The sequence below is a fragment of the Paramacrobiotus metropolitanus genome, unplaced genomic scaffold, assembly GCF_019649055.1.
Source record: "Paramacrobiotus metropolitanus isolate TYO unplaced genomic scaffold, Prichtersi_v1.0 Parri_scaffold0000161, whole genome shotgun sequence".
Taxonomy (NCBI): domain Eukaryota; kingdom Metazoa; phylum Tardigrada; class Eutardigrada; order Parachela; family Macrobiotidae; genus Paramacrobiotus; species Paramacrobiotus metropolitanus.
In genome coordinates, this window is record NW_026570381.1 from 128,959 (window position 1) to 146,753 (window position 17,795).

The window sequence follows — 17,795 nt, forward strand, 5'->3', positions numbered from 1 at the left end:
GGTGCATTCCTACACCGAGCGTTTTGATAGGTAGGTAAGAGTTTCCACATGGCCACGAACACTATCGCTTCACGATATCAGTGCCTTTGTGTGTGTACATGGGAGCTTATCAGATTTAATTTTGCTGAGTTCTTCAAGTTGAGGCAACCGGAAGTTGGGTAAGTAAGCTTTATATTTGAGGCGATATTCTGCTTCCAGAATATGTTATTCCTCATAGGTTACCAACAAAGCGTAAATTTTTGGCCGCTCGGTGTTTTTGGCGTTCTCGAATCATTCATCATGTTTAAAGTGTGCTTCCGAACCGGTTCTTTGGTCGAGGGAGCACGTTCTTCATGAGAGATTTACGTATACCTACATCTGTTACATAAGAAGGGCACTGGTTTTTGCTCTAAATGGCTCTAACTACAGAAGCCCATTTCACACACAAAGTCATAGTTATACAAAGAAAATCACAAGCCAACCAGTATTAATACCGAGAAAATATCGCCAGTGGTTCAAATTTTGTGCTATAATAAATGTAGGTTTAAGAATTAAGATGAACATTTTAGCGCTTAATATATCTACGAGTTGAAATCAAAGTGGCTCAGCGTGCCTAATCCTGCCCATTGGCACATGCGCATTTTTTCATTTTCTTCTGCTTACAGCCGTGACTCTATTGTGAGAGGAGCTTATTCTGAGCTTATATCTGGAGTTGACGGCTGTTGTAGTCCAGATATAAGCTGTAGCTCTGCTAGTTTTTAAGTGCACTTCCGGTACAGATATCGTTAATGTGTTATCCGCGTTAGAAACGTATTAAAATCCTGCACTACGATTTCAGCCATACCTTCCGGTCGTATAGGAAATTTCATCACGACACCTAAAGCGTGTTATGTAAATCACAGAATTAGTCATACGAGTATAGGTAATGCTATATGGTCATGCGTTAGCTCTCATGTGATCTAGATCAATATTTTTGCCTTTCCCATACCCTTGTGTCGTCGCTGCGCTGCGCATAAGCGATTTTCTCACACAAAGTCGATTACTTGATATCCTGTTATTTCCGGTTTGGGACGTGTTACGTATATAAGCTGTGTGTTTATTTGTTATATTAAGTTTCTTGATGAGAGTTTTCAAGGTGTCTAAAAGCGGTTCTGTTTCTTGCTTACTGCTTGTGTAGGTACTATTGCCAGAACACCCAGTTGGAGACAGAAAATTTAGCCAGTCCGGCTAAATTTTCTATGTCAACCAATATTACCGTTTCCAGCCATTGCATACCCATTTACAGTTCTCACCGGACGACGGTTGAAGTCCAACAACTGGGCAACAGTTTGTAGACACCACACCTTTCGTGGTCAAGGTGGTGTTCTTAGGTTTCTTAGAGATTTTGGTTAAATTCGTGGTAAGTAAATTTGTGCTTACAAAAGAAGAAATTGTTAAGCCTTGCAAGTTTCAAAGCTTCCACGTGTATCCCGAATTTCATAACATCCGGTATTATAGGCAGCGACTGTCCAACTTAATCGAATACGGTTTAAAATTGCAGTAAGTCTGAGCAAGAAGCTAACTATTTGACCGCCGCGAGCCTGCAAGAATGTTTGCCGAATTCAAGAGGTCCTTTTGCGGCAAACCAGTTCCTTCACCGCATTGTGGTCCACGCGACGGCCATGGTATTCTTTGAGAATGACATATCCGCGAAACTGCAGCTGGATAATCGATCAATAAAGTTCCGTGGCAGGTACCACTCTTCTAGCTGCAGAACCTGCAGGTTCTGCTACTCGGAGAATGTCTCCTACCATGGGAGCACGACGAAACACAAGGAGAAGCTGATCTGTGCGCGATTGAGGGTGAAATGCCGTACCGGTGCTGTGAGTTTCAGGAGCCGCGTGACTTTTTTAAGCCGGCGTTAACTCAAGCAAAGAAATCTAACGGGAGACATTTTGATAGGCGGAGCTTAAAGCGGGGCGAAGCGCGGATTAGCACGGTCAATGAATTTAGGTATATATGTACCTGTCGATCGACTGGGCTAACTCGCGACTTCCCAGTCGCTGTGGGCACATGATCGTGGGACCAGAACTCCTGTATTCGAGCCTTAGATTCGTTTGCCGTCGATTTTGCGCCTGCTCCAGATATTTGCGTGTAACCAGCTGGACGCTTTGCTTTTAACTGATTGCTTTTGTACGAGAACTGAGCGGTATGCATGTATCTGTAGTTGCTGACCGTATAATTATATGAGTTGTTAAAGCGGACAACGCACGCTATCTGCACGGCACAAAATTTCCCCGAGTGCCGGATGCAACTGCGCTGGACGTTATAGTTTACAAGAAACAGCTTCGGCTTCGCCTCCGCGTTTCTTGTGGTCTACGGTCGGTTCATAACTTCATTCGCACAGTTTCGATTAGATTATCAAGTAGTTAGCACTTAGCACCTTACATTCGGCAAAGCATAATGGGTAAAATTGTTCACATATTGCGCACCTCCCTCGCATGGATGTTTCCACAAGAGCTATACAGACTCGACCAGGTATTTCGCGAGGCGGTCGAGATCATCACCAATGTCAGGATGGACCACCCAACATGGCTCCAGGCCTCCCTTCCTGTTCATTTCGGTGGTTTGGGAATCAGACACACCGAGAAGCTAGCTCCCTCTGCCTACCTGGCATCGGCTTCTTCGTTGCACCAACTGATTTCCAGATTATGCTCGACACTGACGGCAACGGATGTCATCACCGCCACGCGAGCCTGGAAGTTAGAGGCCGACACTGACGAACTTCCGATGGAGGCTTTCCGACACGTCCAGAAAGCTTGGGACACTCCCACGACACTGCAGACATTCTCAAGGCTGACCGCACTACGAACTTCACAGGAGGAAGTCGCACATCTTACATTGTTAAGGCGGTGTCAGTCCCGGAAGCAGGCGTGTGGATCCATGCTTTACCGGCAGCGTGCCTCGGTAATCTGTTAGACGACAATGGTTTTCGCATAAGTGTTGCGGTGCGTCTGGGCGCACCGATCGTCACTCCACACGTATGCGTTTGTGGTGGGCTGGTCGACGAGTTCGGCCGGCACGGACTTTGCTGTAAGCGGTCTGCCGGAAGATTACCACGACACGACGGAATCAGCGCGGAATTCGCCTGGTGCCTGAAATCAGCTGGCTTCCCTTCAAGAATACAAGAATAGAACCAAAAGGTCTATCCCTCAAAGATAAGAAGAGGCCGGATGTGATCACCCTTTTTCCGTGGAAGCGCGGAAAACCGCTGGCAGTGGATGTTACCTGCGTGGACACGCAGGCGGCCTCGTATGTCGACCGCACTTCCGTGAATGCCGGCGCAGCAGCCCAACTTGCGAAAAGGGGGAAACTGGCAAAACACGCCTGGATGCAAGCAAGATACGATTTCGTTGCTGCAGCCTTCGAAATTTACGGACCCTATGGAGACGGAACTAAAACGCTAGTGGACATGGTTGTAAATGGTATAGCGACTTCAACTGGTCAAAAGCGGGCAAAAGAGTTTTTAAACAGCGAATATCTATGCAGATACAACGGGGAAACGCGATTTGTGTAATGGGTACGATCCCTGATCAGGACTGCATAAAGGAAGTGTTTCTTTTGTAAATTCGGTTTTGTTCTGGTGCATAGTTTGTACTCGTACCGTGATACTTATTAAAGGTTCGGTGGGTAAATTGTGAAAGCGTAAAACGGAATTTTTATTAAAAATCAGTTTATCATTTTCACTCCGATGCATTCCATTTGTTTCTACAAATGCTTTGTTTATTATATTTCGAAGAGAAAGGACACACGAAATCTTACTGTCTACATGTATCAGGTGCCAGATTTCAAATAACACTGTTATTTGTACGCATGAACTGGACGGTAGCTGAATTTTGTCACTCACTCATTCACTCATCTAGCAAGCTCTATTCAGTGGCACTGGTGCTAGTCCTGCCATGAACTGTCATGAACTCAATTATCCGGCTCCACGCACCGGGCAGTAGTAGTTCAGTCACTCACTCAACGAGCTCCGCTCACTGGACACTGGTGCTAGTTCGATTACTCACTCACCTACACGGCTCTGTACACCGGACTGTAGTAGTTCGGTCACTAACTAACGTAGCGATTTCGTTCACTGGACTGTGGTGGTAGTTTGGTCACCTACTCACCCAGCAATTTTGCTTACTGGTAACAGGGGTAGCCTGGTCACTCACTCACGGTTCAATTTTGCTCACTGGGTAGTGGTAGCTTGTTCACTCACTCACTCACATAGAGATTTGCTCACAGGGCAGTGGTGGTAGCTCGGTCGTACTCACAAAGCGTACAGTTTGCTTATTCGGCAGTGGTAGCTCATTACGTAACCATTCGCATAAAGATTTTGCTCACTGGGCAGTGACAGTGGTGGTAGCTTGGTCACTCATTCACGTAGAGATTTTGCTTACCGAACAGTGGTGGTAGCTTGGTCAATTCCTCACAAAGCGAACTTTTACACTGGGCAGTGATTGTAGTTCGGTCTCTCTGTCACCTTCCAATGGCTTGTAGTAAGTGTTTAGAAGAGCAGTATAACTTACAGTATAGGAAAATCGAAGAGCTCGATAAACTTACAGTATTTGTAACGGTCCGTGCGTATACCTATTTCGCAATACGTACGCACAGATATGGTCGGAAATTAAAACCTCCCAGTATTCTAGAAAAAATAAATGCGCCGACACTAATTTGAGACTGACTTGAGGGTTGAGATTACTTATTCGATTTTGTGGTTGGTGACAGATTGGTGTTGTTCGAAAATAAGGTAATCTATTCCGTTCAATTAGCGTATTTAATAATTGATGTTGAGTATCGTATCCAGGCAAAATTTTTCTAAGTTACAAGGTCACCTTGAAACGGGATTGGATCGTTTGCGGCATCGTGCCGGCACGATTCTGATGGAACGTTTTCCAAAAAAATATCATGTGAGCCACTTCTGGACTATACCCGATCTAATGCGCTGTCCGTTTTTTCGAAGTTTTGTGGTTAGCGAGATCTGAAAACTATGGGGCGCCGCGCGTAGTATAGATCTTGTACTTAATACTTTATAGCTCGAAATATCTGCAGTTATGGTTGTCGCTAAGAGGCTCTGATGTGATGTTCGGTTAATAGCTCTCTATTTACCGCAGATTCTAAAGAATCTGCTGCTGTTTCATGCATAGTTTCTATTTCGTCTATGTATTGCATAGAAGAGTATTGCTATAGTGTAACTTTGCACTATTAAATATTTATATAACACATGGATAAACAAAGTCGTAATAATCTTGCGGTCCAACAAGTGTAGACCAACACGGGCAAATGCGGGTAGACGGTGTTAGATATATTGAGCCACGCAGTACAAGCGTTCGAAATAATGGACACATCGAAGTATTGCAATGGTCGACGGAACCATGTTCTTCTATTAGATCAAATAATTATATGCACATATATGCCGCAGTCAAGTCGCTCAATTAAAAAGCAAATTATTCAACATAAATAACACGAAGGAAAACCATATTACAGTGAGATGCCACAAGATCAGGCGGCACTCGGTAGACAATTACCACTAGGCGGCAAAAAGTATTTCTGGTGATTTTCTATGTTGTAATGAAATGATGAACAAGTTCATAGAAACAAACCCAATCATTTCGTTGGGCCGTTTATAGTGCAGAGATTCCAAGGTCGAGGACTCTTATTTACGAGTGAAAGGTGACAATTCAGGTGTAATTAAGAAATGTCGACTGGGCGAACCATTCCTCCTTGGTCGGGTCGGAGTGGGCCCAGCCCGGCGTGCTTCTTCGGCCAGGTAACCAGCAGCGTCAGTGTTTGCTGACAGTACGTCTCTCCGTTGGACAGCACGACGTTCTCAGCGTGGGTCGACGAGGGTGTGGTGCTTTCGACGTGATCCTGGAAGCAGAACGCGTCGTTCAGGTAGTGACCGGGTGGGATACTGATGTAGTTGTTGTGATATTTCCAGATAAAGTGCTGCGCGGGATCCGGCTGGCACGGGAACTGCAGGGCGCAGGTGATGGTCACGGGGGTCCGCCAGGCGGCGGTCACGTTGGGCATAGGCTGGCGGAAGACCTGGCCGATGTTCCGCGGCTGCGGCAGCAGCAGATATTCCTTTATTTGGCTGCTGTCGGAAGCCCGAAAGCACTCAAATGTGCCGGCATCGGAGTATTTAACATCGTGCAGCTGCAGTATTCCCGCTTGGCCGTTGCGCTCATGGCTGTAGCGGCGCCCGTCCACGAGGGTTTGATTGATAAAAAGCAGCCGGCCGTTTATCCGCCAGACGATATCGTTCGTGTGGGGCTTCCCTTTGTAACTGTTCAGCGGACAGGGAAAGCTGACGGTATCGCCCACGAACGGCCGCTGTACCCGGGCCCAAGGGTCGGCCGCCGGGCGAGTGGCAGGTTCCGGCAGCTTGAGGAATGGATTGACTCGGGGGCTGCGATCATGGGGTCTGCTGGCCGCTTTTGCCGCGGCGCGGATGACTGCCATCAACACAAGGCTACACTTGTAGCAGTAAACACTCGAAATAGTAAATTCGCGTATTTTCTATGGTCGTACTTATGAGTGAAATTTCCGCACTTGCTGATGAATGAAGTTGTTAACGTGTTGATGTTGTCCGAGTTGCGACGGATTTCGTCATATTTCCTCGAGAAGGGCAGGCGAGGTACAGCGGCGAAACACTTATAACAGCCAGGAACAAGCCTAATACCAACTCTCGAGCCATGTTTGACTTTATAAGTCCACTACCAAGCGTTAAAATTGTATATTACAGCATTTTCAAATAAACTGGCAGAATCTGCCCCTCGGTCGGTAGAAGCCAGCAATTTTTTGGTAAGTTTAATGATCACTGATCCAGGATTCGCAGCTTTTGAAATATGTAGAAGTGAAAAGTTGTACTTCTGTTCGGTGTGTGACAGTTGGTCGATTTCATTTTGCTACCAAGATATCGGAAACTGTACTGTAATAATATTATATCACACGAACTGCATGTATTACGGTGTGGGTCATAAGTTGTAGCAATCATGTGACAGACTGGCAGCAGTACTCACTTCAAAAAATTACTTACCAAGCCATGGTCACCGGCGGTGACTCACCGCCTTTCCCCTCCGAAAAATTTCATTTTTTGTTTGAAAACAGTATATATTATGGGGATACTAGAAAAAATAGTTCCATCGGCAATGATTCAGCGGGAGTGGCCAAAAATAAATTTCGAGGGTACCGGTATCCTGTATACTGAAAATGCATTACTTGCCATACCATTTCACTTTCACCGTTGAAAATATTTTTTCTTACAATTAGCATGATGTTACCCGTCAACACTTGCCTCCTCACGTTTTTTTTTTAAATAACTTGCGTAGCAGTTTAAGGGATTTGGCCCGGTACATAGCACCAAGTTCGTCTACATCCAGGGGAACTTTCGCTGTTGCGCGCTCCCAAACACTTTTTTTGCATTGCTTTATGGTATTTTGTAGCCAGAAGAATTTTATACCTAGGTGAGAAAACCGTTTGCGCGCGCAACATCCGGCTACGAAGTTATGAGGGTATCAAAATTCCGAAAAGTTTAAATGCATTCAGGTGTACCAAAAGTCTCATTATGGACCGATCCCTTTCAAATTTGCGCGTAAATGTACATAACCATAAAGATGGTTTTCACATGGATCCAGACTTCTACGATTTTTTTCAAATTTTAAAATGAATTTTAAATTTTTTGAAATTCATTTTAAAATGTGAAAAACATGCTAGAACAGTAGATCCGTGTCAAAACGATCTTCATGGTTATGTGCATTTACGTGCAAAGTTCGAAAGGGATCGGTCCATAATGAGACTTTTGGTACACCTGAATGCATTTAAACTTTTTGGGATTTTGTTACCCTCATAACTCCGCAACCGGATGTTGCGCGCGAAAACGGATTTCACGCCTATGTACACCAATCATTGGGCTACACAATGTCAAAAAGCAACCCAAAAAAGTGTTTGAAAGTGCACGAAAGCGAATATTCCCGTCAATATACACGGTTTTTAGCGCTATGTACCGGGACAAATCCCTTAAAATGTATATGTCATAAATTAAAATTTTTATGTGAAGAGGAGGCCAAAATTGAACGCTAGTGCAAATTTTAATTTTGTTGAACTTTCTACGAGTATTTTAAGGGAAGCAGCTTGCTTAGGCTTCCACATTGCATGTTAACTTACGAAAGTGTATCGGTATCGCTACATTTCAAACGGTATATATACTTGTACACTCTGCCTCTTTCTTGATATCTTGTGTTCACTTCCTTTCACACGGCTGAGAAGACTATCGTTTTATAACATCAGTTTCTGTGATGTTATCAGATTTAATTGTTTTGCTCATCTCCCCGACTCACAATCGAAGCACCGGTGTTGACGGTGTTCAAAGTTCAAACAAGCCTACGCATGTGTAAACCAGTGTAAAGCTTGTCCGGTAATTTCTTACGAATCAATACAGCGAAATACACAAAATGCGAAATTTACGACGTAGTGTAGTGGCAATTGCCATAGGGCAAACTCAGCGCTAAATATGTGCTGTTTGTACCTTTACGTAGGAAATTACCGGACAAGCTTGTAACACATTGGGGTACAGTGACCCGGTACACAAACCGGTTTTCTGTACGAATGCTGAAGAAACTCAAACTTTCATGTAAACAAAGTGGGCGTTGCCATTAGGATTTTGGTCATCTGGTCTATCGGTCGATTGAAAAGAATTGATTATCATCGTCAGTTTATTTCATAAAAAAACAACCAGAACTTAAAGTATTGCCGCTCTGAGTTCACGTATCAGAAAGCCGGCTTATTTTATTTTGGATTTCGTTGGTGCGGCCGTTGCGCTCAACGAACGCGTCACCACTACCTAGTCAACGCTTTTTCAGGTTCGTCAAAGGAAGAGTAATGGCTACTGACAATGTTGACTTTCTCTCAATTCACTCCTCTCAATATTTATATAGAAAAAAAATTTGCAATTTTACAATTTATTCCATCTACATTTCCGGTACATGTATCTGTCGTTAATGTGGGATCCGCGCCAGAAATGTACTTTAGAATCCTACATTACTATTTTAGGCAGAGCTTACAGTAATTTTCTGCTAAATCGTAATAAATCATCGGATTAGTCATATAATAGTGTTTAGTCAAGCTTTTCCTTTCATCTGATCATAGCCCATGTTTCTGGCTTTCCCATGGCATTGGTGCCCAGATGCGTCGCCAATAAGCGATTGTCTAATACAGGGTCGATCACATGTTATCCTGTAATTTTTCAGTGTAGGGCGTTATATAATCTGGTGTTTATCTCCTGATTCTCCTGTACGTTAAGTTCCTTGATGAGTTTGTGAAGTGGCTAAAATCGATACTATTCCTTGTCTACCACTTATGTTGCTGCTACAGGCTTAGGGTACGAGGCAAGCGACAACAACTCTTTCCCATCGCTTTAGTAAATTACATCACTTTCCCTGCTGCATCTTCACCGTGTGTAATGCGCACACGTGATACTTGATTTCAGCCGTTTCACGTCTAAACCGGTTTGCGGCTATAGTTGATTACGCGAACTGATAAAGAATATAGAGAAGAGCACGGCAGGCGAGATTTTATCGCCGGCTCAGTAAGCGCTGATCAGTGATCACAACGATATCACGTGAGCGCCTGCACACGGGTAAGATGCAGCAGGGAAAGTGATGTAATTTACTAAAGCGATGGGAAAGAGTTGCCGCTTGCCTCGTACCCAATTTGAGGCAAAAAAATTAGCTAGTCCGGCTAGATTTCTTATGCCAACCAGTGTACCCGGCCTTAAGTTATTACGTACGTGGTAAGCAGATATTTTGTCAAGGCGACATATCATTATTGCGTGTCATATTTGCAAGTAAGTTTTTTCTTCAAGTTTCTCCTGCTCGATGATGTAAACACATTGCAAGGTGTGCAAAATTGTGCTTCTGAATTTTCATATGCGTCACGAACTGCGATGACATCCCGCATCCCGCAGCAGTTGCCCAAATTAATCAAATTCGGATAAAAATGCAGCAAGAAGCTGCTATCTGGCCGCAAGCATGTTTTGCGAATTCAGAAAGGATTTCTCCTTCTGCGGAAAACCGATTTCTTCGAGTCGGTGGTCTACGCGTGGAAAACTATGCGTCGAAGGCTGCGACGCATGTTGTCCACGTGACGATCACCGCATTCTTGAAGCGCGGTATATTCGTGTTTAAATTTTGACAGGAAACGCTGTACGTACTACGTAGCTGCCGGTGGAGGACAACACGGGAGAATCGTACCAATTTTGCCGCGCGGGCAACTTCCTCTTTCTCTTTGTCCTCCAAGTCACTCTGCGCTCCAGAGGAACCTGAAGCGCCTCTTCGCCCATCCGACCCCGTCGACAACTCCCAGAGCCGTGTCCTGCAGTGTTTCCTGTTGTTGTTGTTGCCTTTGATCAGCGAGGTCATCGCCGAGTTCGGCGAGTTCTGACACAATTTTGTCACGACGACGGGCTTTTACCCTTTGAAGTTCTTATTAGTTATCGGCGCAATTTTCATTCACCGTCGCACGGGTTACGCGTACCACCATAAGTAACGTGCTGGAGTGTACATAAGAACTGTAAGATCTATGTACTCGTTAGACAGCATGACCACCATCGCGCCCGTTCGTTGCCGAATGCCTGTTGCCAAATAGGTCCAAAATCACTGCTGTTTTTATTAGCAAGATTCAGACATGTTTCTCGGAAGCTGGTATACGGCCAGTGCAGCGCGCTATCGCCGTGGGTTATGATCCATAGAAGTAAAAACGGGTTTTTGAAAAACGGAGCTGTGCAGCGCGGTATCTTGTACAATGAAACCTGTGACACTCGCGTAAATTGAACACCCGCGCAAGCTGAACGCTTGTACTGGAACCGGCGCGTCTCGTAGACTGTAAAAGTTCTTCTGTACATTGAACAAGCGTCTAGATTGAACGATTTTTTAGGAACCGGAGGTTTTCAATGCACGCAGGTTTTACTGCATACGTGCCGTACAGCTGCTTTGGCCATTCGGAGCTCAGATAGGCCCGAATTGTGGTGACACACGCTACTAGCCCTTATCTACAGCGCATTATGCACGAAAAACCTACACAGACTTGGGAAAATATCAAAATTTCTGAACCCAACAACTGCCGTTTTGTTAGACTGCGTACAACCGAAATTCTTTGGGAAAACTGTTCCTTAGTACCTTTCTCAATTCTGGATAAATTTTAGGTATCTGCTGCCTTTCAGGTCCTTGTACAACACGTTTTACTAGCTGCATGCATTGCTTTTCTCACGGTCGTAAACGCTTTTGATCTTTTTTTTAATCAGTTTGAATGCTATTATGCGAGATTATCAGATTAAAATTTACTCATTTTTCGTAGTCGAGGTAACCGAATTATCACGTGAATGGAGCGTGTGCCGGCTTTGCCAGTCGATATCAGTCAGCTGGTTTGTTAATTTAACAGTCCGACGAAAAGAAAACGTTGACACGTTGATACGAGTTGCTATCACTGGATCAATCAATGGTACGCGTACTTGTGAGCGGTGAGCGTACATAAAGAAAATGAAAGATTTCAAATTTATAGCAGCAAGTGCAGTCGCGCCAATGTAAGTGCTGTAATCCACGAGCAACAGTTTTCTTTCCCCGCACCAAACATTCTCCGGATTCCACGGCACGATAGCGGTGTGAAAATGAATACAGATACAGTTTACTGAAGCAAAGAAATATTCTGCGTACATTGTAATAATACCTCAATTATCGAATTATAACCTTCCCGTGCAGTCTCATCTTTATCGTAATTAAAGCTGCTCTCTGAAGAGAGTTCGAAAATTATAAACTACTACAGATATTTTCCCGCTGCGAGCCTGCAAGTATGTTTGCCGAATTCAAAATGTGTTTTTGTGGCAAACCGATTCCTTCGCCGCATTGTAGTCTATGTGACGACCATAGCACTCTTGGAGTGTGGCACGTTGGCGGAACTGAATAATCGAGTTATCATCAAGGTTCCGTGGCAGTCACCACTCTTCTAGCTCTGTATTTGGTAGTACTCTGTATTACTCTGTATTTGTATCTGTAGTACTCTGAATTTTGTAGGCTTGAAATCACGCTTTCACTATTTCACATTTCACTTTTGATTGCACTTTCATTTCATAATCACGCGGACCCTCGCGTGAAATGTGAAAGTGAAATGAAATGAAATGTCAAATGCGTGAAACAGTGAAATAGGGAAACCGCATGAAACGCGGATCCACGAAATGAAACGATGAAACGGAACAGCAATGACAAACAGCGAAGTTTCAAAATATTTACAAAATACGAACTAGTAATGATAGTAACAATGCCGACATAAGATCGGGCTGCGCTGACTGCTGATTTTGAGTATGTTTAGTACTTCAGGGCTCACCGCCCGCATCTGCTAGCTGCACTATGCCCGTGCACATCGGCGTAATCTGTGTAGAATTTACTGATTCGTGTTTCGCAATCCAAAGGTGTTCTCCTAGTTTTAACATTTGAACCGTGAATTGTTTCGATTTTCTTTGTCTTTTGTAAGTGAAAGACGCGATCAAGGTGTAGTAAGGTTATCAATATGGCAGAAGAAGAAGAGGAGGACAGTTATGCAAAAGGTAAACTAAGACTTTTTAATGTTAAAATCTTGCATGCTTAATGTCTGTTGATAAATCCTACAGCAGGAGCACCAGATCCAAAACACCGACTGAAAGAATTTGATGAGTTTACAAAAGGGCACCATCAAATACAAAAAGACTAATGGGTACGAAGTCTTCTGCAAGCACTGTGACAAAGAGCAGAAAAACCCCAATCGCGGTTGTCGTTCGGTGATGCTGAAACATTTGTCCATGTGCAACGCCAAACTGCTGAGTCACGCGGAACAGCACACAAAACACTTGTGGAAATTCGGTCTAAGCGTAAGAACGAATCCGCAATTGTCGATTCTGCAAAGAAGCCGAAATCAGCCGTATAACCTCTAAGGAGCTTTCTGGATGGTGACTTGACGGCTGACCAGAAAGAACCGTTTGAGCGGATTCTCCTAAAAATGCTGGCTGAAAATAATCTTGCCTTAAGTTTTTTCAATTTTCGTACTTTTATGCGAATCATGTCACTTCTGCGACCAGGAATCCCTACTCGAACTATACCGCATCGTCAATGCTTGTCCGTAACTGTGTTGCCTCGAGAAGCTGCCAGGCTTAGTACTGCCGCCAAGAAGAAGCTAGAGATCACTAAACCAGCAATGACGTTGTCTATGGATTCGTTTAAGAATGTCCGGAAAGAAAACGTACTTGGTAAGTGAAACAACCACCGTAGTAAGTAAAATCTGATACGTAAGAAACTATAAGACCTTCTATAATAAGTAACTATTTACTTGACTGCCTGTTATTGAACAGTTATTTGCTCCACGTGTGTTGATTTTCCAGGTTTTACTTTCCTGTACCGCACGGAAGGCAAGATTACAGTGACACTGTTGTCAACAGGGAACGTCAGGGACAAAACCTATACTGCTGAAGACGTAGTGGAGTATGTGAAAGCGGCAAAAGATTTGTTATACAAGGAGTTTGGTGTTGGAGCTGCGTATCTGGTTTGCGATTCTACTGGTGCCCACATTAAGGCCAGAAAATTGCTTAAGAACGAGTTTCCATCGATGCTTAGTTTGCCTTGTTATGCGCACCAGTTCAACTTGTGGACCACAAATGTATTGCACCTGCCGTTTCTACCTCCCGCGTGCAAATCTGCACTGGCCATTGTTACGGACTTTGACCGGAAAACGATTCTCCTGGGAAAGCTGCGCAAATTTGCGAAGCAGATGTACCCTAATCGACAGCACACTTCCCTTGAAAGGCCTACCGAAACCCGCTGGTACTCGTTTGCAAAGTGTTTTCGCTCCATTCTCGATTCGAAATTGGTATTAAAGGTAAAATCGGCCTACTGTCTGTTCATAATACGTACATAATCAGCACACCAGTAATCATTTAGCTGCTACTTATAAATTGACTAGTTACAACCATTTACTGTTACGTAATTACCGGACGTTATGTAACTACAACTTCTACATAACTGCTGTAATTTACCTTCGGTTTAACGGCGTTTGAATAGCTGCGTGTTTTTGTTTCAGAGAGTGTTAGAAGAGAACGATTTCGTTGATAAACTATCGCTTCCAGTTCGTGTGGACATAGAGAGTTCGTCCTTTTGGAAAGGCTTGGAAAATGTCTTGTCTATTTTGGACCCGCTGGTACAAGCGCAAGCTATTTCCGAGAGCAACAGTTGCACGTTGTGTGATGTGATGTTGGCGGTAAAAAATCTGTACGATAAGTTCGAGCAGTTGGATCCGAGCGGTTATCTGTTAGAAAAGTTGGAAAGTAGATGGAAGCGTTTTTTTGACGTACGCCTGATGATTTTGGCGGTAGCGCTCCACCCAGGCCACAGCCTAAGCAGTCTACAGTACGACCCTGTAAAAATCAACTGGCACATTGTCAAGCAGCGGACGACAGATCTTCATAAGGAAATGTTTCCGAAGTCCAAGCACTCAATCACTGGAAATTCTGTGGTGGCATTTATGAATAAAGGTACGAAATTAAAGCATCGCGGGGACGGGGACTTTGCAGCCGGCTCAAAAGGCTACTTAATTATAAATTTTGAAACAGAAATACTTCTAGCAGTGTTGTCTGATTGAAGCTGGTATACGTAGCGTTCATAACAATTTGCATGTTGCCTAACAGCGGATAACGCCACTGAGTTTTCAGCTAATGAGATGTTGCAAATGCGGCTTTTGTTTCCCTCGTCTAAAAAGAGTTACATTTTGCAGAATCTCTGTTTGACGAAATTGTATCGGAAGCTGATCACCGATCCTTTTGGCTACTAGCTGCGTCGGTGTATCCAGCACTTTCTGAGATTGGCCTTGCCTTACACGAACTGTGTCCCCACGCTGTTGATATCGAACGCATTAGGAGTATGATGCGAAGTGTTGCCACGAGGCCTCGTAACCGTTTGCTTGATGAAAAAGCGCGGGATTTGGTTGCTGTCAAACTGCATGTTATTCGTGAACGTGAGTCTGAAAAGAAACGGGAACAAAATACGCAGCAGTCTGAAGCGGAAGTTGAGGACGACGAAGAAGTTGTGGAGATTGTCGATTCATCGATTTCATTAGATTCAGATGGTACTCAAGAAACCGGCTGTGTGGATGTTGAGATTAGTTTTTCGGATCTAGTGTTCAGTTACGACCAGATGCAAGAAAGTGATGAAGCTGTCGCGTCAGAACTGAGCGGTGCTTATAATCTTTCTGAAAGACATTTTGGGCTATTTAAAATGAATGTGTTTTACGAAATGAATAAAAACTGCGTTGGGTAATTTCTGCATTTCACATTTCATTTCATTTCACTTCATTTCACAGACGGGTTTAAGCCTCGTGAATTTCAACCCTAGGCCGCAAAAATACAATGAGAATGCAAATCTAGCAATTTTCATGAACAGCAAGCTGCAACAATGGTCTGCATTTAGATATTTACATCGTTTTTTACAACGGAATACGTACAAAAAAGGCCACTTATTGGTTGGCGTAGCATTGTATACGCTCGGTTGACATCTCGGTAAGACGGCACCAGAAGGTTGGAATTTCTGGTAGGAAAATCATTGGAGAAGTTAGGAAGTTATTTAGGCCATAAACAATATTACCGAAGAAACCCGCGATTGCAACTGTGTTCACTTCTTAATGCTAAGAAAATAGGAGCGAAACCTCCAGTGTCGTTTTACTATCGCTCCAGGCCTTACTAACTTCTTATTTTTTATTAATTCTGCCCGGTAATTTTACTTTTTGTAGCGGTCGCTAAATTGCAATTTAGCGCTGCAATAGGAAACCCGTTCCGCAAAACGTAAATTCTTACGGAATAGTGTGTGTCTGCCGTTGAGTCGTTCAGTGCATCTGCCTTTTTGACGGGCATTTTTGATTTTTCATAACTGTTTAAAGTCTTATTTGTGCTAATGTGACGGGTAAATGCTCGCAGTAATATGTAGGCAGCCAAGTTTTTTTTATAAAATTAGGTTGCTGTAGCGAGCGCAACGACACTTCGCGCTTGTCATATTAGATGGCTATAGAGTCTATAGTAAATGTTGTACTGTATTCGCTCGCACATCTTGAACCACAGAGTGTGTGTACGGGAAAAACGCGCATTCAATATACACACTCTAACCGGGCCAAATGCGCGATTCGCGATTTGATAAATTTCTGATGTCTTTGCAACATCTGCTGTGGAGAACTTCTTGAATATTAAAAAAAGTTAGAGCTCTAAGAATTTTTAACCATGTTTATGCTCGAAAGCAGCCATTAACATACAGCTTTGCCGTAAGCACGAGTTACAAACTGATTTGTTGTGGTTTTTGGGGTGCCCCTGGAGGGGGAGGGGTACGTTCAGCGTCAATATTCTTGATGGCGATGAACCACAGACAATGCGAGCTTTCAGCTACAGAACCTTTTTTTCCAGAGTGAACTGTCATTTAAATGAAAAGTCTTGATTTATTGGATAAATTCACAAGAAGAACTGTTCATCTTGAAACCAAATGAGCAATATTTCGTAGTCGTGCATTTTGCCCGGTTAGAGTGTGTATATTGAATGCGTGTTTTTCCCGTACACACACTCTGTGGTTCAAGATGTGCGAGCGAATACAGTATTGGTAAATGAAATGTCTCTTTATCACACTTTTGAACATACCACCAAAGAACGATGCACCTCACATAAAAGGTCGTTGTGAATAGCATAATCCACAGGTGCACGCGCCAGTCATGCGCATTCACGCGCGCGTTGTTCGTTTTTACGGCTGGCAATTTGCCTGCTGACTAACGTATAACATAAATGCAAGTACTGTACTGCCTACTGGCACTCGGCACTCGGAGAAATTTTTTTATTATGAGCAGTACGGTACTGTAGCCAGTTTAAAGTAAGGCCGATTTCGTAATATGCAGACAGCTCACTACTGGTCCAGTAGTGAGCTGTCTGCATGCATCTGTAACTGCATACCGTATAATTTTATGTAAGTTGTGAAGGCGGTCGTACAACCCAACCGCGTAGGCGGCGTAGGAGCACTTTCTCCGAGTGTAGGATGCAAGTTGGTTTTGCAGGGACATTATAGTTTAACGCCCGAAAAACTGCTGCATCGTTGTCGCTAAGAGGCTGTGATGCTGTGCGGTTATTAGGTCTCTAACTCGTGAGAGTCTTAACCGACGAGCACCGTTTTACTCAGTTGCACAGTTCCGTAATTTCGATAACTCAGTTGTCTTATTTAAGCATATTTCAAGAATTCAAACGATAATACAAATACCGCAATTAATATTTTGGTACAGGGTGAGCAACGATGAGTACGAGCAGATTCACAGCCAGACTCTTTGTCTATATATGGTCAACATGCACGTTTTTATTGCTGCTGCAAATACCCTCGGTCTGTCTGTCGCAACCTCAACAGTCAAAGACGAGGCCGGATTGTAAGAGCTCCTTAAGACGTGCCGCTTATTATGCGTATATTAACAAACGGTATTTCATGATAATAAACGCCTGTTTTGTAATTCACGTCAGTCTTGTAATTATTATGTATACTTGAACTTCGTACTCTTACATAATTATGTCTTTCGAAATAGTATTCAATAACTTGTTTAATTGTTATGTATACTTGTAATTGTTATGTATACTTGTAATTGTTATGTATACTTGTAATTGTTATGTATACTTGAACTTCGTACTCTTACATATTATGTCTTTTGAAATAGTATTCAATGATTTGTTTAATTCGTATTACAACCACGAAAAATATTTATAAAGG

At 43.5% G+C, this 17,795-nt stretch overlaps 1 protein-coding gene across 1 annotated transcript; it reads left to right on the top strand.

The window, feature by feature from the left end:
• The first annotated feature begins 12,564 nt into the window (after positions 1 to 12,564).
• Positions 12,565 to 14,850, top strand: LOC129600031 (uncharacterized). The gene is made up of 4 exons (XM_055498415.1): positions 12,565 to 12,601; positions 13,409 to 13,902; positions 14,104 to 14,554; positions 14,708 to 14,850. The coding sequence occupies exons 1-4, from the start codon at positions 12,565 to 12,567 to the stop codon at positions 14,848 to 14,850; spliced, it is 1,125 nt and encodes a 374-aa protein (XP_055354390.1).
• The last annotated feature ends 2,945 nt before the right edge of the window (positions 14,851 to 17,795 follow it).

Excerpts from the sequence above, each read along its gene's own strand:
- LOC129600031 (XM_055498415.1), top strand. The coding sequence starts at position 12,565 with ATGGCAGAAGAAGAAGAGGAGGACAGTTATGCAAAAG. Across the intron at positions 13,903-14,103 it reads ATTCGAAATTGGTATTAAAG|AGAGTGTTAGAAGAGAACGA; the intron begins GTAAAATCGGCC and ends TTTTTGTTTCAG. Across the intron at positions 14,555-14,707 it reads GGTGGCATTTATGAATAAAG|CGGATAACGCCACTGAGTTT; the intron begins GTACGAAATTAA and ends GTTGCCTAACAG.